Source organism: Meriones unguiculatus, chromosome 3 (assembly GCF_030254825.1).
Source record: "Meriones unguiculatus strain TT.TT164.6M chromosome 3, Bangor_MerUng_6.1, whole genome shotgun sequence".
Taxonomy (NCBI): domain Eukaryota; kingdom Metazoa; phylum Chordata; class Mammalia; order Rodentia; family Muridae; genus Meriones; species Meriones unguiculatus.
The window spans coordinates 53,061,882-53,089,747 of record NC_083351.1 but is presented as its reverse complement, the minus strand read 5'-3'; the positions used below and the strand labels follow the sequence as shown (position 1 = coordinate 53,089,747).

General features: G+C 43.2%; 1 protein-coding gene across 3 annotated transcripts in view; it reads left to right on the top strand.

The window, feature by feature from the left end:
- The window catches only part of Creb5 (cAMP responsive element binding protein 5), a 393,743-nt gene that overhangs the window by 273,089 nt on the left and 92,788 nt on the right, over positions 1-27,866 (top strand). For all 3 annotated transcript variants that reach the window (XM_021647908.2, XM_060379986.1, XM_021647917.2), the window contains one exon: positions 23,689-23,815. In XM_021647908.2, coding sequence (XP_021503583.1) covers positions 23,689-23,815 — 127 coding nt within the window. The remainder of the gene's footprint in view (positions 1-23,688; positions 23,816-27,866) is intronic.

Genomic DNA, 27,866 nt, shown 5'->3' with positions numbered 1-27,866 from the left:
GATTTTGTAGCAGAGCTGGGACCGGGACCTAAGGCAGGAAGTCAGACATACTTCCATCCCATCAGGCTGTCTGCCTTGATGTCTTTTTTGTAATGCTTCTCAGTGCTCCTCGTCCCCACCCCCGCCCCAGGCTTCTGAGGAAGGAGGGATGGGGAAGAAACAAAGGTTTACATGTGCAGGGTCTGAGCGGAGGCAAGCTGTGTATACAGAAGCTGGGGACATTCAGGCCCCAAGCTACTCAAGACCCCACTACCCAAATGTGGAAAGAGCCTTGGGGAGGCAGACATAAAAACTTGCTTTTTTTTTTTTTTTTTTTTTTTTTTGCCCCCAACCATAGAGTCAGTGGGGTCTAGTTAGTGGGTGAAGCAGTGCAGTTTCCTTCAGCCCCAGGCCGTACATGGGATGGCATAAGCTGCCATTCTCCTCTCCTACCTCCCCCTGTGTGAGCCTGACCAGCATGGAACAGATGTTCAACCTGTGCAGAGCTGGGGGCTTCCCTGGCTCTATCACCCACCCACCTGCAGGAAATGACCTCGGACCTGCTGGTCCCACTGCTTCCTCCCTCCGTCTCACCATGTAGGGAACAGCTTAGACCACAGTCCCAAAAGAGCCAAGCTTTGCAGTCCCACAGAGACTCCTGTTCTTCATGGGCACAGAGAACATGTCAGTGCATTACCAGTTCTGACAAGACAAACACCAACAGCAACAGCGACAGACAGAGGGTAATTCTCAGGAGTTTTACTGGCTTCCTATCCTTTGCCGTAGAGGCAGCTTTTACTTTGTTAGGTTTGGCCTACCCTGGCTCTGCAACGTGTGACAATGCTTTTGTCATGATGCTCTAAGCTAAGACATGGCACAGCCAGTTAACCCAATTCACCTTCCCCCAGCCATTACCGCAGGAAGCCTAGGATTCAGCTTCCCGAGAATCCCCATGGCTCCTTGGTGTGAAATGAACTACGGTACCTCCTGACCTCAGAAGGGTGTTTCTAGCTAATTAATGATGGTTAAGTGCTTGGAAAATGACATAGCAAGTCGCGCTTGCTTGAGGTTTGTAAATCCTAGTCAGCCGATTCCTTTTCTTAACTAGTGATGTACCTGCCCACCCCCACCCATTTATGCCCTTTTATGCCTTTTCCTTCCAAACTTGGGGTAAAGCTCCGTGTGGCAGCAGTGAGAGACTTATTTTCTACCCAGCCCAACAGACTGTGTATATTATGATGTCTAAGTATACAGTGAGCACTCTGTACCAGTGGGTGTGATAGCCATGGCTTCAACTTTCCCCAGCCTGAAAACATTTGGGGAAAATTAGTGTGTACTAAACATGTACAGACTTTTTCTTCTTGACACTCTTCCCTAGACAATGTATTGCTGTGACCGTTTACATAGCATTTACACTGAATTAGGCAGCATGAGTCATCTAGAGATGATTCAAAGTAAAACGGACACACGTGAATAGGTTACATGTAACTGCCACAGTGGTTTTTTTGTTGTTGTTGTTTTTTAAGGGGCTTGAGCAACTGTGCATTTTGGTGTCTCCTGAGACCAATTCTGTGACTGCAGCAATGAGATGGCTGTGTTCACACATACATACATGCATATATACATACATGCATGCATTCATGCATGAATACATAACACATACACACACACACACATACACACACACACACACACACACACACACACACACACACACACACACACTATGCCTGCTCTTTGTGGGATGGTATTCCTGACTGAACATAGGGTTTCATGTGTAGCTACTTGTATCTCTAAAAGGCTGGTGTCAGGTTGTACTGGTTTTACCAACTTCTCACTGTTTGCCCTGTGGCATTGCACTCAGGCTCTAAAAAGCCCTGTCAGAGTGGGGCTGTTACGGTGATGCGTAGTGAGGGTCAGGAGTCCTGGGACGACTCCCCACCTGTGCCCCAATGCCAAGATTTCTTGCCCAGATCTGTTGCCTCTTACAAAATGATGGTGTTTGTCTTCGAACTGAGCTTACCCTTAAAGAACTTTAAAGTCTGCCTTCGAGGGAGTACTGCCTGGGGAACAATGCCCCATTTGGTCTGCAACTAGCACTCAGAGTTCCGTGGGATGCAATGAAGACAAACATTGCCTGTTCAGGACTTCTGTTCAGTCCTTCCTGGTTCTGACATTTGGTCGTTTTACTTCCCCTCAAGGCTTTCATGGAACAAGACATGGCAGACTTGATTTCCTCTGGTTTGGGAAGTGGGAATCCCAGGTGCCCTGCTACCCCTAGAATCCAAAGGAATTTTACCACTGAACTAAGTATTTGCATCATGCTTTGTTCTTAGCTTGTGCATGAGGCCTGGTCAGGAGAGGAATGAGTCTGAGCGGTCCTCCTAGGTGGAGGAACAGGCAGGCAATTGAGGCTTGTTTGTGTCACTGTGTGAGCTATTTTCTTGCCTCTAAATTCACTATTGCTCCCCAGCACAACTCCAGTCATTTGCCTTACAGCTGGGAAAACACCATCTTCTGGTTCTCAGAAAGAAAGGCCTTTCAGACTTATGAGAGAGAGAGAAACAGAAAGAGAAAGAGAGAGAGAGAAACCCAAAGGACTCCCTGAACATCAAATAGTTCTTACAAAGCACCATTTTGATGAGTTAAGTGTAAATGATTTAAAAACATACGGATTAAATTCCCCTTGAAAGACACATGGGTTTAAAAATTAAGGGGGAAAGTGCTTGGCGAGATGGATTTCAGGCCTGTGCCAAACCTCAAAATGTTTGAAAAATGGTTTCAGACATTTTTACTGAACGCAAAATGCCATGGGGTTACCTCCTCCCTAGACATGGCAGTGAATCTTTTAACAACACTTATATGACAAGAAAAAAAGGCCTGTGAGGGTCCATCATTTACTCACTTCTTAATTGCCCTACCTCTGGAAAAGAATACAGTCATAGGTTTAAGAGAACTGTCTGATTGACAAACTAAAATTTCAAGGCTGGCAATTACTGGAAAATAACCCTCGAACTCAAAAATATGCCCGCTGCTCCATGTCAATCACGGTATTTTCTAAGTGGGATAATAAACTCTAGGGAGGTGTGGGATTGAGTACTCTTTATTCGTCCGTGTCTAGAGCCATGCATGGTAGTTCTAGTTGCTTCTCTGGCATTATGATGCCAGCCCCTTGGAGGACAGAAGGGAAATTGTATGACAGCAGATTGGAGGGAAAACCCGCTGGCTTACAACGGCAGCTGCTGCCCAGGATGCTGTGTGTTCCCGAGGCGGGGTGAGATGTGGTCCGCAGGTTGCTGGTTGCTGGGAAGAAGCCTGAGTTCTGTTTAGCTTCTCTATTGAATAAGCCATATCGTAACTTCTCCTGGCATGTGGAGACTGGGGAACAGCGTATTAAGGATCAATTATCTCACGACTGTTGTGCATGGGCTGTATTAAGTCGCCTCCAATTATTTTTTACTGGCTATTCCTGACAAAAGCAGGCTGACACTTTTACTGCCTTTTTTTTTTTTTTTTCCGTATGCAAAGGCACAGGAGTGGGTGTTTTGAGAGATCCAACTGTGTAAGCAAAGGAAAACGGTTGGGTGACAAGGGCCTGGGCTGGACGCGGCTGGGTAGGGCTGGGCCAGGCCTGTGAAGCCATCTTGTTTCGCTTTCATATGTAAGCCAGGATGACCAAGGTTTGCTTGCCTGCTTCCTTCCTTCCTTCCTTCCTTCCTTCCTTCCTTCCTTCCTTCCTTCCTTTCATCCTTTCATTCCTTTCTTTTGAAAGAAAGAGTGCATTCAGTGACTGCCAATATTGGCTTAGAAACCGGGACAACCGTGAGTTTTATCAAAAGTTTTTAAGTCAAAGCAGGCCCCCTCCTTGCTAAAAGTATTAATGTTTTTAATTTTATTCTACAAGCCGTGGAAAACTATTGTTTTGTCAAGAGCATCTCACATAGCACCCTGTCCTTCCCTTTAGGAGCCAAAATTAACGTGTTGCAGAAGACAAGGAGAAAATGTCACAGAAAACTACTTTCAGTGTTTCCAGTGAAAATCTTAATAAACACGGACTGTTAAAATCTACTCCCTGCCTATCTCATGCTTATCTGTATGTTTAAAGCTCAAAATAAAAAAGAGATAAGCACTAAAAATCCTGGAGAAAAGAAAACCAAATATATTAATTTTCTTTCTTAGAAAAGGCTTCAGATTCAGAAAATGGTTGTGCTGAATCCTGGTTCAGTTTTCAGTTACTTTTGTTTTGTTTTGTTTTTTGTTTGTTTGTTTGTTTACCTTTCCATGAACAGCTCAATATAGAACAATAGGGTTTTAAAAACCAAGGCAGAGGCACTTCTAACTCTGGAAGCTTCCAGTCCTCTGTCAAGGAGCTTCCCTCCCTCTCACCCCTAATACCCCTCACCATCCATGTCACGGCTGCTTCATTCAAAGCACTATCAAGTGCTTCTCTCCATTTTTGAGTTGAAAGAAAAATTTTCTAAATGCCCATTGTTCCCAGTCTCCCATCCTCAGGGGCGTCTGCCTGAGCGCAAGCATGATTAAGACCTTTGCAGGTGAGATTGTTGTCGTCCAAAGAGAATGTTTTCTTCCTGCATTAAGCTATGGCTGGTAGAAGCTATTGAAATATCCAACCCACCCAGCATGGGCAGGTAGCTAGGCATAAGGCTGCCTCCAGCCCCCATCCCCTACGCATACATTTGTATTTGCACACAGCCGCCACATATGCCTGCCGTGCTAGTGAGATTAATCCTTTCTTCCCCTGAGCATTTCCTGTGTCTGCTCTCCTGTGCCCTGGAACCCCCCAGGGTGTTAGGTATCACTCTGGGGGTAGGGGATATCTCCCATTACAGACTGGTTTCCATGCCTCTTCTTTCCCTTAATACATGATGGATTTCTTTAGGGCAGAATGATCTTTTATTCATGTTGGACTGGGCAGAGTTCTTAAAACACAGCTGAAGCTAAGTAAATGTTTGAGCCATAGTTATAAAATATTTTGGTTGTATCTGTTGCTGCCACCACCAAATGATGTTTGGCAGTCTGCAGGCAACCTGTAGGCTTAGTTCTTGGAGAAAATGTGAGAAAGAAGCATGGTAGAGGAGAGCTAGTACTTAAGAATGGACTCCCTCTGGGTCCCAGCTTATTCCTCTAACCTGTGTTTATCTAAATGGTCGTATTTATATCTATTTCCTTTCGATAAAAATAGCTCTAAAAAGTGAATTTACCACACGTAGAGAGAAGGTTCTTTGGACTCCCTGTAGCCCTGTGTGTGTGTGTATTCAGTTAAATGTGTGTTTTCTGAGTCATCTGACTTCTGAGCTTTCACTTTTTTCAAACAGTGCAATTAAGATAGGTTCCCAGGGATTTAAAAAAAATAAGCCTGTGAGTAAGGCAGACACTGTATAGGTTGAGGCCCATATAAGGAGTGTGTGGGCACCTGCCCAAAGGGAGAGCAGCATTAAGAGTCATTCAAAACCTACAGGGTGTCAACAAGCTTTTGAGAAGGCTGCATTAGGGATGCAAATTTGTAGTTCCTTGATTATGATAAGCGCTGGAAAGAAAACAGTGAAACCCATTAGAAGGTTTTGGGAACTGAGGAAGATGAGTCTAAGTTTCTGCTAGGCCCAGCATCCAGGCTCTTCTCTGCCTCTGACCCAGCAAGTCTAATGATTTAAATGCCCCCAGAATTCCTCTTGTTTTGGATAAAGCCAATTAGCTCATCTGTCAAAGGGCCAACTTTGAAATTTCATCTATGTCAGATATGATTCAGTTTAATGAGATCCATTCTCTGGATTACAACCTGGCTAGAAGCGGGCTTCCCACGTGGAATGAGTTTTGGGCTGTCCAGGTACTCATTTTTGTTATGAAAGGTTGATGTTGATATGAAATCCATCGTTCTTACTCCATGGTTTCCTACACACAGACCCACAAGAGAGGTATATTTAATAAACGTGTTGGGATTTCCTACGGAAAGGCATCTATCATAAGGACACCTTTAATCATGGCCATCTGAGTTAGTCGAGGTGCTGTCAAGCGATATACATCGTAATGAATAAATTGGAATGTAATTCTTTTTATAATCACTCTAAATTTGAAAAAAAAATATGTATAATTGATTTTTTCCATCTTCCTTGATCTTCAGAGAATCGTATTAGAACATCATGAAACAAAATATTTAAAGTATGTTTCAAATAATGAACAAAAATTACTTCATCTAATAAAGACGTGGAATTCATTTATAAAGACAAATGCTGGCTATGGACCAATGGACCAAAGAGGTTGCCTGAAGTTTGCCCTAGGCAGCCATTCTCAAAGGTTTACGTCTCTCTGCCACCCTAAGCTGGCTCCGTGTTAAGAAAGCAAGTTCTCTCATCCGTACTGTACCATAAGATAATTGCTTTCATTTATTTTATTTTTGTCACACACATACACGAAAGTCACTGTACACATGGTGGAAGTTATGTTATCCTCCTTGTGGAGCAGGCCATGATTCTGAGAACAAGTTCTGAATATACGGCATGCCTTACTTATAAAAAGATTACTTGGCTTATGTGGTTGATGCTTTGGAACTGAATATAAAAGTTAAATTTTTTGACCCTTCTGGAGAGTTTCAGCAATTGAAACCACTGGCAAAAAATGGAAAGCACTTGATTCTCATAAGAACAGTTGAGTGCTTTGGCATTAACCTAAAGGAAAAAATAAAAAGTCCTGGAACAAACCATTTGGTATTTTCCCCTTTGTGCTTGTAAGAGAAAGAGTCCCCGACTTGAGGAAGCTCTGTTACCAAGAGCAGACAAGCATCCTTGTTTGTGCTACGCTGGATGGACTTCACCGATAAACCTTGTAGCTCTCTTCTGCTATTTTCTTTTCTTCTCCTTCTAAATGGACCAGAATGGACTGAAAGCAAGCATGAACTTCCCCAATGGGTAAATCAGTCAGAATAACTGTCTCTGACATATATATCCCCAGTTATCATGGGATGTGAATAAGGCATGAGGCAGATACTGAGCAGTTTAACACATCTGCAGTGTATTCTGATAGTGAACACAGGGTGAGGCGTGACTGCATAGATTAGACATACCTCAGAAAAAACTTTAAGAAAGCAATATTTAAGCAAAGATACAAAGGATGAATAACAGTTGGTCCATGATAGAGCAGGTGGCTAGGCATTCTAGGCTCAGGGTACAAGCATGAAGCAAGGTGCTGGAATAAGAAAGAACTTGGTACATTTAAGGAAATTAATGAAAGTCAAGGGCTGGGTATATCAATCCAGGTGAAAAGTAGTACCGCTTCTGGGAGATATAGGATTTAAAGTATGCTTTCTCTTAGGAAAAATCAAGACCTCAATGCAAAGGAAAGCCACAGAAGAATTTTGAAATACAGGGAAATGGCATAACTAATCTTTAGTGCACAAAAAAATCATTCTGGCAACAATGCAGTTAGATTTTGGAGGAACAGCATGAGAGGCAGAAACTGTTCCAGAAGAACAAGTAAGAGAAGACAGTGTCTGGACCAGGATCTCCTCAATGAGGCTAGAGCCAGAATGGATAGAGTTCAGGTCAACTTTGGAAGTGGAGACAAAGGAACTTGGTGAATAATGAAAGAACACTATGAGGATATGGATGCTACTACCTAGACAATTAGTTCACTTACTGGATATGTGCAGTTTTATGGGTTATTCTCTTGGAACAGAACCTGAAGATGGAAGGCTATATTAGTCAGGGTTCATCAGAGAAACACGCCAATAAGAAAGAGATAGATGGATGGATGGGTAGATGGATGCTTGTGACCTCTGACAGACAGTGGTTTGTGGTGCTGGCAAAGTATACCCTTTCAACTCTCTGGTTTCCCTTTCAGCTCAGAACCCAGTAAATCAAATGATATATTAAACACTCTACCATAGCATAAAGGTTGGGATAAATAATTTTGTTCAACTATAGGCTACTATAAGTGTTTTGAACACTTTTAATGTAAACTCAGCTAAGATAGGACTTTCAACATATATGAAATATAGCTATTTTGTAAGCTTATCATGAATTTATGCAGATGTAACCCCATTGTGCATGGAGGACTGTCCAACCATCTACCTACCCAACTTAAGGAATTAGCTAGTGACTGAGGCTATGAAAGTCAAGAGGCTCCACAAATGGCTGGAGATCCAGAGGAGCAGGCAGTGTAGATTCCAGTAGCAATCTGAGGGCATAAGAATGAGAAGCACCCCTGGAATTTGTCCCTCACCAAAATCGCGTGAAGCCAAGCAACCACACAGAGAGACAGTACCCTTTTCCTTTCGTTGAGAGCTTTGGTTGCCTTCGGATTCTCTGGGTGTTGCTTGACGGGCACTCCGCTGGAGAAGGCATGCTGCTGATTTCAGTGTATCTGCGCAGATGAGTCTCTTCTAGCTGCGCCCTCCCAGAAACACCTAGAAGGAATGTTTAAGCGGCTCTCTAGGCAGTCTAGGGCCCATCATGCTAATGCATACAACTTTCACAGGCACCACGACCGGGGTCAGTCATCCACAGGCTCAGCATAGGCCATTAAGGAATCTCATCCTGGCTTTTCAATAGGCAGGTCAAGTGGCAGCTACCACACGGTAGTGACAATGTTTCCTTTCTCAGGTTGGAAGGATCTTAATTGTTCTCAAAATGCCAGGTTTCCAGCCAGTGCCAATGGGCATGCACTGAAAAGTTAGACCTATGCATCTGGGAGGCTGTCTTCCTGAATTCTTCAAAATGCCATTCTGTTCAACAATAAATGGCAGATACAAACAACTAACATAAAGCTTAACCTTTCTTTTACGCTTGTCATTGTCTATACACGAGAAAAAGCTGTCCCCTCTCCTGCTCTTTGGGACCTTGCTTTCTTTCACTGCTTGGCTTACTTTAGCAATACTCAGGAACAAGGGTGCATTTTGCTGTCCAATGAAGGTGATATTCAGAGTATCCAGCAAGAAATTGTTCACCCATTTCCCTCGACTTCTAGATAGATCTATTCTTAACTTACCTAACATTGGGGACCATATAAACTCATGTAAGTTTAGTGATCTAAAGGTCTTTGAGATAACTGGTCAGCTGTTTTATTTTATACACAGGACAGTGGAAGCTCGGAGGCATTGATGACTTAGTCCACTCCCCCATCCCCCCCCTCCGGCAAATGAGTGGCTTAGGCAGTGTGGCCCTGTGGGGTGTTCATACTCAAAGCCACACCACACCAACAACAACTTAGTTACTCTACTTTACCATTTTACTTCCAATTGACACATCCAGAGAAAGCAGCTCTCTGCCTTTCTGTTCTGGGTCACAGTTTAGGGTCCTGAGGAGAAACTCAGCTCTCATCACAGGCCAGTGTAGGGGCTTCTCAGGGAGCCACTACTTCCTGTGGGCAAGCATCACATGGTATGAACCCAAGTGTGCTGTCAGTCACTTTCTGTTTCTATTTCTTTTACAGATTTACTCTCTGTAGCTGAAATTGACATTTACTTTGCCTGTAACTCTACCACAAATTAAAATCAGACCCTGAGTCTGTCTGGGGAAGATGTTTATTAAGCTGTAGGAAGACATCTAAAATGAGTCCAAATTACATTTTAAACGTGAAACCCCAAATGCCACATTCATTTAAGGGCAGGAATAAGACTGTCTGGAGGGCAATTTGGGTACAGAGCAAGTCACCCCTCTTTGGCACAATGCAGGGCCACCAAGGGAGAGAAAGGGGGCTCTGCATGACTTTTCCTAAAACATTTCAACCTAAAGGGTTTTGTTTTTGTTTGTTTGTTTTTCAGGATAAAAGAAAAACAAGCTTTTTAAAACTTGATGTCTTTAACAGATGTAGACATTTAAATATTTAAAATTTACTGATCCACATTTATTCTGGAGTTTGTTTGCTTTGCTGTTTTTTGAGGCAGATTCTCACTATGTATCCCAGGCTTACCCCAACCTGTGTCCCTCTTGTCTCAGCCTCTTAGGTACTGGGATGACAGCTGTGTACCAATGTGCCACTCACTTTCAAATGTACTCACAAATACATTAAGCGGAGGCTTGGGTGAAATAGCAAAGTAAAATGAGTCTAAACCCATTTCACTGCTTGGTGGGTTAAAAGCAGTTGCCACACAAGCCCCATACATACCCTGTATTTGGTCTCCAGATCCCACAGTGGAAGTAAAGACTGATTCCCAGTAGTCATCTTCACACACACACACACACACACACACACACACACACACACCATGCTAGTGATAGATAAGAATAAAGTATAGGTTCTAATGTTTGACCCAGCTAATACAGCCCCATTAGGGTTTTGCTTTTGTTTGTTATTGTTGTTTTTATTGTTGCCTGTTATGTATGTGCATGCTGTGTTTGTATGTGGTGAGTGTGCTCACACACAGAACATGGCCCACTAGTTCATCTTGCTACTTATTAACGGAAGCAGCCTTGTTCCCAGGGAAGCCACAGCCTCGGCCTATTGCCTGTGTGTCCACCCCAGGCTGAGAAGGTCTCTGAGATTCTTGGGTAAAAAGTGCAAAGTAAATACTGAGTATCATAATTATGAACTTTATTGCTTCAGCTTCACAGGGTGTGCTCCTGCAAAGGTAGTGGGCTTGAAGGGACCTCTGAGAGGTCGCCCCAATGGGTGGTCACAGTTTCCTAGAACCTCCACCCTGCTTCCATGTCCCTTGCTCAAGACAGGGGCTGCTCTGACCTGACCACAACTTCCCTAGAAATCAGAATGGTCCTTCAAGTAACCATGGTGTTTACCAAAAAATAAAACCAAACCAAAATAAACAAACACAAACAAAACCGAAAACCAGATATAGATTTGGAGGCATGGCTAGAACAACTGCCTAACATGTGTGAGGACCTAGAGAAAGAAATTTAAAATAAAAATTACCCTTGTCACAGATAGGTCATGCGGATATAGGTGTGAGGAACTGAGAAACAGGGTAGGATAAGGTAATATCATTAAGTCATTCAACAGCCATAGCTTCTACTGAATGCCAAACTCAGTGTTCTCTTCACTCCAGTCTAAAGGAATGACTGACATGCACTGTAGGAGCCAAACCATGGGCCGTCTGTCCTGGCATGACTCTCCCAGGAGAAGATAACAGGCACTCGCAGGCATCCCAATAGTGCAAGTGACACACATCTCTTGGTTTGTTTCTGGATCTTTCTTCCAAATCCTGCACTTCCAGCCTTATAGGAATATGATATTAATCTGTTTTATAAAGTGACACTAGTAATGATATTATTATTAAATCAGGTGCATCGTTTCATGCATAGAATATAGGCTGGTATCCTCCCGGGACCAAAGACAGTCGGGACACTCTCACATGCCCTTCTGGCCATCCCTGTGACTTTGACATCACAGCTGCATGGTTCTGTTGAAGGGAAAGCAGTAAGGCTGAGTGGACTTAGGAACCTCATGTCCTTAGTCTGTAGTGGAGCCAGGAGGCAGCTTGGCCTGTCAGCCAATCCAGGCACTATACTCATGTCGGAGACCAGACATGGCAGCCTGCACAGCTCGCATTCTCTGTGGACCATCCTGGCTGAAATAATTGAAAATAGACCTCATTTGGGATTAAGGGATCTGCCATCTCTCCTGCTCCTTCCTCCCTGCTTGAGCCCAGGAAGGACAAGAACACAGCTACGGGTTTTTTTGGTTTTGTTTTTGTTTCTTTTTTGTTTCTTTTGTGACAGAGTTTCTCTATGCAACCTTGGCTGTCTTGGACTTGCTTTGTAGACCCGGCTAGCCTTGGACTCACAGCAATCCACCTGTCTCTGCCTCCCTAGTACTGGGACTAAAGGTGTGCACCACCTCGCCCAGCTCACAGTTTTGTCTTTAAGAGCCCAACAAGGAGCAATGCTAAAACTTCCACTAGCCGTTTGGTTGTTTTTCTCCGTCTATTCTCGGGGACTTGCTCTTTTCTAACTTGTGTCCCATGCTGCTCATTTCTGGTTAAGCTGCCGCTGTTCTGCTTTGACTACAGTTGGGAATCGCTGAGTCATATGGAAATTGAAGACTGTTCTGTTGCCTCCCACACTTCTCCTTTGAGTCTTCCTTTGAGTGAAATGGTTTTGATCCTGTGCTTCCCCCTTTAGGCCATCCTTTGTGTATTTTTCTATACATTGCTGGAGCCTTCTCTGAGTTCAACCTTTCTTCTCACTCCCGCCCCTCCATTGTGTTCACCCTGGATCTGGCCAGGGTTGCTTCAGTACCTGGACTATGGGACCGGGGAGTCTGATGCTGAGCTTTGTATCCTCTGTCAGGACATAAACTTGAAGGGTGTTTGCTAAACTGGGTGGTAGGGGGTGGGAGGTAGGGGAACAAGGGCTCCTCTTGGAATTGTTACTTCATCGTTAAGAATAGAGACTCGGCTGGGTGTGGTAGCACTTTAATTCCAGTACTTGGGAGGCAGAAGCAGGAAGATCTCTGTGAGTTCTAGGCTAGCCTGGTCCTTAGTTGCAGGGCAGCGAGAGCTACAAAGTGAGGACCTGCCTCAAAAAAAAAAAAAAAGGTAGAAGTGGATAGACTGGGGCCTTACATTCCAGTGCTAGAGCACTTGGTTGACACTTCTAAGTCCCTGGGTTCCCTCCTCAGTAACACCAAATAGAATGGAATAGAGTCAGAAAGAACAGAACAGAACAGAATAGAATAGAACAGAATAGATACTTGCTCTTGGGAGATCAAGCTTTTAGCACCTGGTTGCCTAGCCAAGTATGGTGTCCAGCTGTCAAAGCTACTCCCTCTAGAACAGGAACACCTCCCCTCTGCTGAAGGTACGTACACTCACAGAACAGTGAATTCCAGTACCAACTCCTAAAGGGTAGGGGTGGAGAGTGTCACAGGTTCGCCCTCCCTGGAGATATGTGGGCGGAGCCTCTCCTCAAGGTTCCACAAGAAGTTAGGTAAAGGCATTAGTAAGAGACCCCTATGAAGGCCATGGAGAGATCTCTTGGGCCTTTTCTAACTTCTGCTTCCACTGGAGCTTCTTGGGGCTGATGCTGTTTCAGGGAAAACTTCAGTTGTAAATTTGAAATCTAGTTTTAGGTGGCTTGTGCCAATGGCAGATTCCACCAGAAACGACTCAATTAAAAGATACTGACTGACAGGCTGCAAAGCCAGGAGAAACCTAAGCAGAGTTTCTGGCAGAGAGCTTGGGTGGGGGTAGGGCCCTGCCTGCTGTCTAGGAACCCAGGGAGTTCTGGGCCTCCACAGAATCTGCAGGCAAGAGTGGTAATGAATGCTGCCATGAATTATTCATTTCTGGAGGATGAGAAAAGCAGCAATCTCAAGGAAAAGGCAAGGCTCCCAGTCACAGGCCTGCTTATTCGTCCTTAGGAAGCCAGGAGGCTTGTTAACAGGAAGAGGTGCTCGGAGACATGCCTCTATAGGAAGAGAAGTTTTCTCCCCACCAGTGAGGTGTGCACCCTTCTCTGAGCCATGCCCACAGTCTTTTCCATCTGTCTGTCATTCTGCATTTACTTGCCTTTCCTAAGTGTGACTCCGTGAATGATTGATGCAACGTGAAGTTTATTGTCTGATGGGAAAGCTGTCATCTTCCTGTGTGAGCAGCTGACCTGTGGTCAAGGCCAAACTGCTTAGGAGTTTAGGGTCCTTTATAAAATGACCTTTACAAAGAACTGTTAGCTTTTTATATGGAAAAAATGTCATGTTTGGAAATGGATTTTTTTTCCCCTTAGAATATTACATCAGAAACTAATCCAGTGGTGTTTTGGGTTAGCTCAAATGAATCCACCTGATGGCAGGACTAACTCAGATTAACGGTGCAGAAATCAGTCATTAAAAAAGAAAGAGAGGAAAAAAAACAGGAGGGAAAATGATTTAACAGTCTTTACAGAATGATCATAAACTTGGGTTTCTCCTCCTATTACTCCTCCTTCTCTTAAAGCATATGAAAGCTCTAGCAAACCCTCGTCTGCGGTGGCTGCAGGCATGTACTAATGCCCTCCTCAGCATAGCCTTATGCTCTCAGACCCCTCAAGGCCTCAGCAGGATGCAGATTGCTGGCATTATTATTATTATTGTTGTCGTTGTTTTACTTGTATTGGCTTCTCACTGCCAGGCCTTCACTTAAAAAGAAAGAAGTTATGGTTTCCAAGACATCAGATACTACGTCTATAAAATAAAGGCATCAGTAGTGCCTGACTGATAAACACAGAGGCCCAGATTTAGCCTGTGCGATGAACTGGGCTTCAGACACTTCTGGCAGTGACCATGTAAGTTGACCACAGTGTGGGGTAACTGGCATCTCAGAGAGCAGAGCTTAGGGCATTATGCAGATAACTCTACAGTTAGTCATGCTATTCATATAGATTGGGGACGTGAAGATTGGAGACATGAGTGTGGAACCATTCTTGGCCTTCTGGTACGAAACACCTCAAATGGCACTTGAAATGGAAACTGGCTTAGCTGATACAAACCCAAATGGATCTAAGGACTCACCTGAAAGCTCGAGTTTAACCTAAAGGACATGAACATAAGATATGTATAACCTCATGTTTTCTAGGACCAGAAATGGCCCAGCCTGCACACAATTCTGTGTTCCAACCCCAGTACCAAAACAAAGGACCACAGATGGGGTGTGGGAGTCTGTTGATGAACACTAGAGTTTGGCTTCTGACTTACATTCAGTTAAATTCTTCTCATAATTCAGCACTTGAATACTGTTCTGCAATGTCTGTTGCAGTAGATAGGATCCTGCGTATCTATGTTTTCATTGATTCCAGAAGTATGTGTCTTGCACTTCCTTGAAGTACAGGAGCACCTGTCCTGGTAGATAAGATAAACAAAATATCTGACTGATGAAGCTTATTGGTACCCATATTTATGTAATGACAAGGAGAGATTCCTCTTTTTGTCTCTACCCCTACTTCAGTATAACCCAGTGAGGGCCTCACCATGCCATAAAGTGTTATAAACCTGAGCTACAGCCTCAACTTTAGAGAGACCTTTTTAAAATCACTCAATAATTGATGAAATGCAATAGAAAAGCTGAAATGATAAACTCCAAAACAACAGTGGAACATACTAATTTCTTGTTATTAAATTCTTCCCAAAGGGAAACTTGTAAAAGATTTTTATACCGATGACCGAGAAAACCAAACCATTTCCCCCCTGAATGGGAATATACAGCATCTTCAAATATATTATTGCTTGATTCATCTTTGATGAGTGATTGATAGATGGGTTTATTGGGTGATTAAATATCAATAGATACAATTGTAAAAAAAATACAAGGGGTATTGAGAGCATTATTAAACAGCCCCAATCTAATAGGATTGCCTAAGAAAGGTAGTGAGAATGACTCAGGTCAGAGGTCTATGGTTGGAAGGAAAATGTAGACATATTACCTGGAATGGAGCAGAGGCTAGGGACTAGAAATAACAGAGCAAATCCATTGGAGGGGTGGTAGTCAGAAGTCTTAGAAGTTTGTTGTGTTCTGTTACAGGGAGATGGGATTACAGGAACCCTTGAGGAGCTCCACGGCAGTGCTATTGACATTGCTATTTGGCTAGGTTTTTCTTATTTTTTTTTTTTTTTTAATGGAAAGATGGAGGTCTTGCATGGGGCAGAAAATAGGATATAGATCCAAAGGGCAGAATTCTCTGGTTAAACACCTGTAAATTTGTGTAACTAGAAGAAGAGTTATCAAGGGACATTGGGAGCAGCTCCTTATCAGCAGAGGCCCTTGCTTGAAGTTAAACCATCTTGGAAAAGGAGACTGCATGTTTTCCTTAAAGCTTTCTTTCTTAGGGCTATATATGAACTTCTTTGTCTCATTTTTAAAAGGGGGAAATGCTGTATTTCCCATTTGTCTTTAGGATCTTAGTGATGAGACATTGTGAAGTGTGAGCCCAGTCAAAAAAGTTACAGGCAACAGGGTAATTCATTCCCTCTCATATTTTTTAATTGGAATAATTACATAATTTTTTAAAATATGTGTTAGGCAGCTTTTTTGTTTTCCCAATTATTGCTTTTGTTGGCTTTTGTCAGGAAAAACAAGACACCAAGGTCTCTGGGGAACTAGTTTGGTTCCATTTGAGGAAATATTTGCAAGAGCCTTTTCTTAGAAATAATATGATATCATTCTGCAGTTCTCTAAAGTTCTGAGTGAGAAGGGCCCATTTTATTCTGTGGAGAAGGGCTTGGAAACCTGAAGCTGCTGGATTGTTAAAGAATAGATATGCAGGAACTGTTGAACTCTGTGTATTGCTATAGTTCCTTAATTAAAGCTAAATATTGGTGGTTTTTAAGATCTCAACTTTAAATCACAATTTGTTGGTGGAAATATGATTGTCCTGGTTAGTTTTGGTCAAACTGACTCAAGTTAGAGTCAATTGAAAAAAGAAAATTTCATTTAAGAAAAAAAAAATCTCCATAAGATTGTCCTGGGATAAGCCTGATTGATGTGGGAGGATCCAGCTCATTGGCTAGTAGTACCCCCTGGGCAGGTGGACCTGGGTTATGGCCAAGAAAGCCAGGGGGAGCAATCTAGTAAGCAACATTTCTCTACAATTCTACTTCAGGTCCTCCCTCCAGTTTCCTGCCTTGAGTTCCTGCCTTGGCTTCTGATAATCAGCTGTAACCTGTTAGCAAAATAAAGCCTCTCCTCACCAAGTTGCTTCGGTCATAGTGTTTTAACATAGCAACATAAACCTAACTAAGACAATGATATTTAATCTGTTGTTTGATCAGTGCTTTAGAATAATAAGAAAAATAGTAACGGCTATTTTTATTATTCAGTGTATTCAGTATGCTATCACATGTAAATTTTACTGTCGACTCACTTGTCACTTGATTTTAATGTCAGTTTGGTATGAATTATTATTACCTTATGGGATGCCTCAGCTAGCGAATCACCCTGATTGCTAAATTTATGTGGGAAGGCCTACCCCAAATGTGGCTGAGCATTCTAGTCACAGCAGAAATTTTAAAGGGCAGGGCAGAAAGAACATCATTTGTCTTTTGTTGGCTTGGCCTTCCCTTTCACTGCTGAGTTAATTTACTCTGTTGCTGACCCCAGGAAATACTTCCCCTAAAATTTCACCTCAGTGATGCTGGTCTCTTAGTCACAGCTGATTTTCCAGCCCCAGCTTATCAGCATCCATTGTCCCTCAAAAGCCAAGGTTTCACCTCCATGGTATTGGTCGCTTGTTATTCACAGCCAATTCTTATCCCTGTACCACACAAACAGCCCCAATAGAGTCTTTTCTTCCATCCAAAACTTTACAAGCTTAGATCTCCATTATCTGAATTTCTCTCAATATTCTTGCCTTCTAAGTTTTCAAGAAGAGCCATTTAAGCTCTGAGCATTCAGTCTCTTCTCCAGTTCTGAGTTCTAAATGCTTTCATAATCCTACCCCCCCAGGGATCAAGGTAAGGTCTGTCACATTTATGTCCCATTCCTGGTAGTACCAATTTCTGTTTCAGTTAGTTGTCGACTGGATGGAGTTTGGAGTTATTTGAGATTTCAACTTGGGGGTTGTCTTGATCAGACTGGCCAATGGGTATGTCAATGAGGCATTTCCTAATTGATGGGAGAGGAGCCAGCTTCCTAGAGGCAGTACCATCCATAGACAGGGGTCCTGGGCTGTAAAAGAAAGCAAAATAAGAAGGAACTAGTGAGCAAGAAAATGAATAGCTCTCCTCCATGGTTTTTGCCTCTATGGTTTCTGCTTGAGTTCTTGCCCAACTCCCTTTCAGAATGGATTGTGACCTGGGAGTTGTAAGTAGGAATAAATCTTTTTCTCTTCAAGCGTTGATCATGATGTTTTATAAATAAACTAAAACACCATTTTAACCACTGAGAGGCAGATAAGGTAATTTCCCTCTGGATCACACAACTAATACATGGCAGAGACCACTTTTCTATCTGGCCAGCCCAACTTCTGAGTCCATGTTCTTCACCACTTATTATGCAGTGAAATTGTCACCCATGGAAGAAATTCATATCTTGTCTTCCGCTTGATGATCCGGACAATCTGCCTTCTTTGCAATACTGGGAATTTAAAGTTTCTATTTCACAAAGGAATGGGTAGATGAATATTTCTACCCATTAGAAAACACCTCCTTAGATTTAAAAGTCTGAAGATCTATGTTGTCATCTTTAGAACTTTACTCTCCCTATTTCATATTTCATAAAAAAAAGTTGGCCAATTTAGTTCACAATACTTCAGTCTAACTTTTATTTTCAGAGGCAAATAGCAAGCATACTGGTCAACCATGGCTGTGTGTGTGTGTGTGTGTGTGTATGTGTGTGTGTGTGTGTGTGTGTGTGTGTGAAATGGTGTTAAATGGAAGTGAGAAAGAAGCATGGGCGTAACAAAAGACTTTTATAGGGACATCTGAGGCTGGGGAGGAAGTTAGTCATAGTTTACATGCGATCTCAGTATTCAGAGCCATTTTGTATACTATCTCGGTGTCTTTGAATATAGACATTATACCAGGTGCACAATGAAGCACAGTGCACAAAGCAGTGATTGGGGAATGGCACTCTCGTGACAATGAAGCTCCCTTCCATCCTTGCTAGATTAAACACTTATCTCCCTTATCATGTCCTACAGTCTGCGTCTTAGAGTTGCAAGGGATTTTGAGATAGCCTAGGCTATGTTTTCATCAGGCAGATGAAATGGGGGAGCTCACAACTTCCGGAACGTTTTTCCCAGCTTAGTGCCTGAATCAATTTCCTGCTTAACACTTCCTTTTTTCCCCCCTCTGAAGCTTTGAAAATCCTGCCTCCTACCAATTCCTTACATGATTATTTCTTCTTGTCCCTCACATTGCTTTCATGTCTTTCCATGCTTAGAACCGAGCTTCTGATTTTCTCAGTTAACTGTGTGTGTGTGTCTGGGTCAAAGGGTTACCCTTTCTGCTTTGGCCCTGTAGCAGATCTATCAGTCCTGATAGTCTCTAAGCAATGCCTGGGTACCACAGATCACTGGAAGGCCTGGGAAAGGAGATCAAGCTACAAAGTCCTACTTTAGACCTCCCAGACCCAAGCTACTCAGACAGAATGAGACAGACTTAGAGCAAGGAAGACTGGCAACCACAGGCTGGGCTATTCAGACACCCCTAGACTGAAAAACATCCTTTGGGGGGGGAATGAGGACATGAAACCTCTTGCTGTGGTACCTATCATTCTGCAAAGGACAGTGAAAACACAGTCTGTCATACTTGACATTTTAATTGAAAGAAAAGCTTACATAGATTTCAGCCGTAAGCGCGGTGTTTATACAAGTGTGTAAAGAGGGGTAATCTGTCAAGCTGGAAAACTCTTAGTGCAGCCTCAGTTCAGTAATTGAACAATCCAACATGAGCTCACACATTTACCTTGTTCCATGCCTCAATAATTTTTAGTAGAAATACTTTACCTAGAGGCATATGGTTATTAAAAAGGAGGCTCAGCTGGCCCGAGATCTGGAATGACTAGCTCATGGCAACAAGCCTGTACTAGAGGAAAGGCTGTCCCAGCTTTGTTTTCATAACTTTACTGCTATTTTGCCGTCTGATTTTCAGAATCTAAGTGATGTGTTGTTGGAAAGGTTTTTCGTTTATTTACCTATTTTTTTTTTTTTCTTAAAGGAGAAAATAGACTTTCACATGGGTGAATGATTTCTCATATTAGCAGTATTCTGGAATTTCACTACTTAGTGGTGCTCTCAGAGAGTGATGTGAACATCAAAAGAAATAGACTGAGTTTATTTTATCACAAAAATCAATAATAGCCTAGTTACAGAAGTGACAGAGTCATGAGAGGTGGGAAGCTCTGGTCCCTTCCACAATGTGTGTAATTATAGGCAAGTGAAAAATATATCTATATTTTGTTTACTCCCAAGTGCCAGTGGGAGTAACATGATCCTACCTACCACACCGCATTGTCTCAAGTCACGGGAAACTGGGATATAAAAACATTTTCAAAATTACTTGAAAACACCAAGTGAAACATACAAAGAATACTATAGATTAAATAAGAAAAAAATCAATACCTACAAAAGGAATAAGATAATGCATGCAGCTATTCTGTTGTTTCTCTGGCTTCAGTAGTGTGACTATTCTGGATACATTTATGGTTTCTTTGGACGAGCTGATGGGGACAATCTTTCATATGCTAATTGGTGTTTGTTGGTTTGTTTGCTGTGTAGGGCACAACTCAGGCTCTCGAGCATACTAGGTACACTGTGTCCACTGAGCCACACTCCCAAACCTGATCCTTTCTGGAAGTTATAATGGCTACATAGAGGCCTTACTTTTTCTCACTACTTGTAATTTTAAAAGCCTATGCAAGGAATCCAGAAAACTCTGTTGGTTTGGTAAAAGGGCTTGGAAAACTAATTCACAGAATCTATAAAAAATGATGACATGGAAATTATTCAGAATTCAAGCGCAGGAGGATCTTGAGTAGTCATATTTCCTTCCAAGTGTGCATTGCTAATTGGCCTGATTGGCATCACTTGGAAACTTCTAATCCCAAGGGAGTCAGGTCCCCTGAAAGGCTTTCTTAAGTAAAGAGGAAATACTTGATATTTTAAAATCTAGTAGATCTATGCAGGGTGTGGAAATAGCTAACTTAATTATTGGATTAAATGAAGTATTCCGTTCCCTGGTGATTCAGTACACTTGGGAGTTTCCAGCCTTTGGAAAAGGAGTAAAAACTCACTTTAAATTGAATTATTTTACCATTTCCATTCGTATCCATTGTATTCTTTAATTAAATTCCTTTTAAAAAGATAACACATCGATAAAATCTGGTCACTTAGGCCGTTTATTCATCATATCAAGTTAGAAATAGACAGTAAATGATGGTAATGTACCTTGCTGCCTGACCTTGAGTCTTGAGCATGAGCTTACAGACCTACCTAACACATAGAAAGGACTTCAGTTGGCTTTCTCTTAAGTTTTTGTTTTCTTGTAGCTTCCCTCTAGTGACCAATTCTTGGTGAAGGATGCGGTTACACATGTACAGACATGGTTACACGTGTACAGACATGCTGGCGTAGACATCTATTTGGAGGGAGATAGTGGCTGAACAGTTCCATGGAGAGCTGCTCTCAGCAAATGTTGCCTCTTGTGAGACTATAAATCCGATGATGAACATTGGGTCTGAGGGAACTGTTAATGAATTGTGTTAATTTTGTACGTAAGAGTGTTTTTGCATGCTTGTCTGAATGGGCACCACATGTAATCCCCTGGAACTGTAATTCAGATGGTTGTGAGCTCCCATGTGGGCACTGGAAATTAAACGAGGGCTCTCTGCAAGAGCTGTGAGGAATCTTCACCACTGAGCAACCTCTCCAGCACTCGATAACTGACATACCACTCTTCTCAGCACAATTCCCGAACAAACATCAGAATGGGAGCTCTAGACAAGTGTTGATTGTTGTCTGAGTCCCATTCCGTAGCTCTCAGACTGTGCTAACCACCTCTAAAGAGACTTTGAGACATGGCGAAGTCATAAGCTATAAGCTCCAAGAGCAGTGGTTCTCAACCTTCCTAGTGTTGAGAACCTTTACTGCAGTTCGTCATGTTGTGGTGACCCCAGCTCTAAAAATCGTTTTTGTTGCTGCCTCATAGCTGTAATTTTGCCACTACTATGAATCATAATGTAAATATCTGTGTTTTCTGATGATCTTACGCAATCCCTATGAAACAGTTGTTCAACCCCCAAAGGGGTTGTGACCCACAGGTTAAGAACCTCTGTCCTAGAGTGTTTGGGGGCAGCTGGACCCCGAAGCCTGTTGGAACTGTGGAAGCCCAAGGATCTTCACACCTACCCAGGGGCAGCGGTCAGTCCTTTTTGCAGAGGTTCCCAGGGCACATGTCAAGAAACGGTCTTGGTGATTCATTTGTGATGACGCGCCCCATTGCTGTAAGCTTCTTAGCTAACCTGCTTTTCTTTACACACACACACACACACACACACACACACACACACACACACGCTGTTAGTGCAGCCCTTTGTGTCCACACAACCTCTGTGGTATGCTCTGTGTTCTTTTACGTTTTCACATAGGCACCTTCCTGGACCTATCAGTCTTGACTAATTGATGACTAATCCTTCTAGGGTACCTGTAACTGTGATAAGGAGTTCAATTTTCAAGAAAGCTCTTGGGTAAAAAGAGGGGAAAATTTAAATCTTCTTTGCAATTTTAACAGCACTGTGAAGGAAGAGCATGCTGGCATTCTTGTCCCACCTTAGCCCACAATTCCCTTTGAGTCGCCAGAACATCATGGAAGAGTAGCTCCTTCCATGGCTCAGCTGTGACCCTGAACTGGCCTGTGGTACTTTGCCAGCTCTGCACTGTTTGTTCCTCCATGCTGCAATGGCACTCTAGACTGGCTGATGGCACTCTGTTGGGGGCTCTAATGGCACCGTGGTGCTCTCCTGGGGCTCTAGACAGTGCCATTGTGCTCTGCAGGGGCTTTGGTCAGGTCCATGGGGCTCTGGACTGGGCTGTGATGCTAAGGTGAGGCGCTCACTGGGCTGTGATGGTCTGATTAAACTCTAGCCAGAATCTTGTGGTGTCATAGGGCTGTGGACAGGGTAGAGAACGCCGTGTTGAAGGAAGGCAATGGCCTGCACTGAACCCCTCTAGCTATAGCCTTACCAGGTTTTGGCATGGGGGGGGTCACATGTTTTATTATCTTTAGAAAATTCGATGATTTGGGAAGTAGAATATTCAGGTATTTAGAGGGTTGAATATAGAAGACTTGGGGCTTTTTTGTTCACCATTTACTTTAATTTCATGGTTTAATATTTATCCAGCTATGTAGAGGAGAAGTACAGGGAGATTGAGAATACAGCTACAAAGTTACTTGTTTGCCATTTTTAATAAACACAAATCACAAATAATTCCCCTTTTCCCTCAACTCTACATTCCTTGGCTCATTAAATCAATTTCAGGCCTCTCTCTCTCTCTCTCTCTCTCTCTCTCTCTCTCTCTCTCTCTCTTTGTTTGGCAAGTTGAAGTAAAATTTCAAACTATGCATCCCCCTGAGAAATGCTTACTCAAATATTGCAGGTCAGGCCCAAATCAATTTCTGTCAAACAGCCTAACACCTCACATTATGAAACAGAAGATTGTTTATAGGAGGCTGAATCTGGACTCACCCTAAGAAAGGCTGAGTCGGGTGCCAGGCCCCGTGGTCCAGCTGCATTTGTTTGTGTCCCAGCTTTGTGTTTTTCCATTCATAATGAAACTACAAAAAAGTCAAAATGTATTTCTGCCAGGGATACATGAATGGAGTTTACTTTGTAATTGTGGAATGAACATGCAGCTAGAGCAAAGCCAGGCGGGCCTCAAGGCAAAGGTGTGGGTTAATATTCCCTTGGACCTAGATCTGCCCCAGAGGTTGAGACAGGAATAAATGGCCACTCTGCTTCAGACTGTCTTCCCTAGAAGCAGAAGCTATTGGAGACACACCAATGTTTCCACTGAACATCAGTTAGATAACGGGTCAGGAAATGAAGTAGAATTTGTTGTATTAACTAGGAAGCCGGGAAGGAAACCAGGCATGTGTTTTATTTGTTATTATTTCCCTAATATCCTCAATTATGTGGCTTTTCCCATCAGAGGATCTGATCTGTTTGCCTGTGATGTTGGTGTCCCCATTGGTTTTAGAAGCTGGGTAACAGACCCAGGCCATCAGGAATAATGTGGTTGTTTTTTTGTTTTGTTTTTGTTTTTTCTTTGTCCCCAGGCCTGTCCCAGGCTCTCTATCATCTCTGCTCCATCTCCACAACAGACAGAGGCAGCCCATGCCGGCCTCCATGCCTGGAACCCTGCCCAACCCCACCATGCCAGGATCTTCTGCCGTCTTGATGCCTGTAAGCATTTCAGGGGGGGAGGGGAGGGCTTGTAGGGAATTCCCACCACTGCTGAGACTCTAGAGAAGAAAGGGAGGAGCTGAGAGATGAGCTGCCTGGGAAGAAGGTAGCTGCCTCTGAGTGCATTTGATCTGGGGGCCAGGTTGCATAGGGCATTCGTGTACCCATCCTTAGGCATTTTCCTGTCCTTTGGGGCTTGGCTATGGGGCACAGTCTGTTTTACCTGTTGGTGGCAACCGAGGCTTCCACACAAAAGGAATGGAATTTGTTCAGAAAGATATCGTTTTATAGCTGTAGTCAACCCCCTGTCTGTGATTCCATTCCCACAATTCAGCCAATCATGGACTAAAAGTATTGTTTTTAAAAAATGCATATTTTCTCAACATGTACAGAACTTTTTCCTCGTTATTATTCCAAAATGATGCAGTTTAACATTTTTACAGAGTTTTCCTGTTATATTAGGTAGGATAAGATGATATAAATGGGAGGTGTATGCAGATTATAAGCAAATACTGCGCCATCTTGTATGAGAGACGTAAGCAGTCACAGATTTTGGCATCAAAGCATAGACTGGTGCTCTAGTGATAATTCCAGGGGGATACCAAGGGCTCGCTACAGTCCCAAGTCTCTATCTTGAATCATATACATAACCATCAAATGGACAGTGGTGGTTCTAGGCACATAATAGCTGGTAATCTGGGTTTACGCACATCATGTTCTACAAATCGTAGCATTTACTAGTGCTTGCTCTATGCTGATCACTCTGCAAGCACTTCATCAGCACATGAAACAGTCTCCCAAGGAGATCTGTAATGGTCCCCATCTTTTGAAGGAAGGAAGTTAGGCCAGTGACTTGCTCATCTGAGAAACAGAGCAGACAGATTTTGAACTCAAGATACCTGGCTCCAAAGTCTGCTCTTTCAGCTACAAAATGATGCACACGTTCTCTTTTCATTCACAGCAAACTTCTGAGATACATACATCTGTACCGATGTCACAGATGAAAAAGTGGAGGCTCACAGGGTCCTGTTTCCTGGCTAAGGATGTGCAGCTGGTACATGAAAGAGTCAAGATATAAACCCAAGAATTCAGACTCCTGGCTTACTGATTTTTGTTTAAAATAAGGTCAGCTCAGGCTGGCTTTGAATTCATCTCTGTCTCCTAGTGCTAGGCTGTCAGGCATGCACAGCTACACGTGACCGGAAGAGTCTCCACTCCTCATTAGCATATTATGTATACCGCTTTCCCTCCAACAACATGGGGAGGGGAAGTCTTGTTCTCCTTTTTCAGGACTGTTCCCTTTCCATCTTCCCAATCGTTCCTGGTATTATATTTTAATGAATGGGACCATGACAACTCTAGAAAGCCCTAGCAGCAGTGTGACAACCCAGTTAGCAACTCTCCCACCACACACTGAGCATGAACATTTTAGCATCTTAAGGTGCTGTCAACCTGGTCGTGCCACTGTGTTCTAAAAGCTCACTTACAGATGAGAAGTTAGCAGGTAACAGTTGGAGGCTTAATGTCCGCTAACGTTGGCACCACATATAGGTGAAGGTGATAGGCGGAGCCTGTATCACACTTCACACCGAGTAGCTTGGATTATTACCTGTTGCGTGACTGGCTCAGTTCTCTGTGGGGTCGGCTGAGGAATGAAGGTCATGTGGACTCAGTTCAGACAAATGGACCTGCCCATTACAAATGCTCAGTGGTCCAGGCTGGAAGCACTTTGTATTCTTGAGCTGGAGGATAGATGGAGGTGCTGGTTGTTCTCCCTAGTCTGGCTGATCTAGGAGAACAGCACTGTCAATACATAAACCCTTGGTTTTGTTCACTTCAACTATCATTGCACAGAGATTTCAACCAGGAGCTGTCATCTCTCAGTTTCTACATACCACTTGCCCCAAACGATGTTCTCTTCAGAATTTCCAAATAATAACCAGAAAAACGCCATGACATAGATCTTTTATTTCTACATAGTTAATTTTTCATCTCCAGAGGTGAGGTTGGGGCTGGAAGTCCTGAAAAACTAGTACTATTTTCTGCTTCATCCTATCACACAGGTTGACCCACTATTGATACTTCAGATGAAAGGTTTTTTTTTTAATCTTCAAAGATTTCTATCTTGAAAGCAAAAGATTCAGGTGAATGGTCAAGAGCCGCTGTAGACCAAAAGTCTGGAGCATGGCCCCTGCAGAAGCTCCCAAACTATAGTCAATAGCAGGACACAGCGGTCACGACGGCAAGTGTCATCACAGAGCAGTGGTTCTCAGTGAGGGTGGGACGATGGTGCTGCCCCTCAGGGGATACTATGTAGTATCTGGAGACACTGTTGGCTGTCAGAGGTGGAATGGGGTAGATGTTGTTGACAGTCTCACAATGTACAGGACACTCTCAGCAAAGCAGTATTTGACACAAAATACCAATAATGCACAGCTTCAGGGATGTAAAGCCATTCATGAAAACGGAAGTAAAATCTCAGAGGGGTATTCCTAGGATCCCCAGGCCCTAGAAATCCAGGTTCATCTTCCTCTGTCACGTAACCAGCTCCTGTGCTGTGACTCTGTCTCCTGGACTGTCAGTCAGGGGCTCCTCCATCCCTTAGAGTTCCCATTGGGGAAATCTTGAGGCCTTGGGCATCAACGTTGAGACTGTCTTTAGGTGAAGGTGAGATTCTTAACTGCTTTATGTTGCCAGGCCATACCCTTCACAACACCTAGATCCACGGTACATGATACATCTATTCATTCATTCATCCATCCCTCCATCCATTCACCCACCCATCCATCCATCCATTCTATATACCCTAGTGAGCACTTTTTGTGTGCCACAAACTGCTAGATCTAAAGATGCAGGGAGTACAAATTGGCAGGTGTGGCCTTCAAGGATTTCTTGAGTAGTGATTTCCTATCAACTTGAAAGTTGGATGCCTTCATAATTTTGGGGAAATGCACAGCCATTTATTATCACAAAAGATTAGTAGACTACAGACACTCTAGCTCTTGTTTTCTAGTGTGAGAAGAGAGAGGATTCCTCCACATGGGTGCTTTTGTGTGTTTGGAGATGAGAGCCAGGGCCTCCACATGTTTTGTGATGCTCCACCACTGAGCTACACCCTAACCTTTGCCTGGGTCATTTACTTACAGTGGTAAAATGCTGCTGGGCATTCAGCAGAGCCATTGTGTGTCCTGCCAGCTCTTTAAAGCCAGGCTTACGGTGCAGGCAGGACATTGGCACAGCAAAGCCCAGGATGCTTGTTTTGAACTAACGCTTGCTCACAGTCAACCTTACAGTCATCACAAGATAGAAAATCCATGCTTTCTTCTCAATAGATACAGAAAGCAGCCTGTTCAGAATCAGTATTGAGCGTAATGGAGCAGAAACAATCATAAACAACTACTTTAAACAAAACGAACAGGATTGCTGACTCCTCATCAGGAAGCCACAATCAGACTGTCCTCACCCCTGTGTAGCTAGGATATTTTTTTCCTTCTAGAAATTGGAAGGCCAACTCACCTGGACTTTAATTTCCCTCTCTATAAGAGACCCCACTGGAATAAAGGGTCTTACGCTGCTCCATTTCTCTTGTTTCTTGGCCTCTGGGGATGAGAGTTCTAAGTAAGGAACATTTCTTGACTTCTTCACAACTTAATTACAGCCTGCAAATGTTCTTAATGATACTCAACTTAAGAGCACTTAAAACGGGTTAAACGGTAAATTTTATGTTAAGTATATTTTATCACAACTCAAATGATTTAAAAATAGAGTACCTAGGCTGCCTGGAGAGTTAGAGCACACCTGGGGTGGACGTTTTATTTTGCTGAATTATCAAGACCTCAGGAAATTGGCCTTCATTAGCTTCTCTTGACACCTTTCCCACACCCCTGCTGGATAGCAGGTCAGCTGATCCAGGCTAGGAGAAGGCTGCCTACTGACCTCAGAAGAAAGCTTTTAGCTTTTAGCCTGACTGCACAAAACAGTATAATAACCAGATGCCTGTGCCAGGGGTCAGTACAAAAGCCATCGCGGTCGCTGAACCCCAGCCACCTAA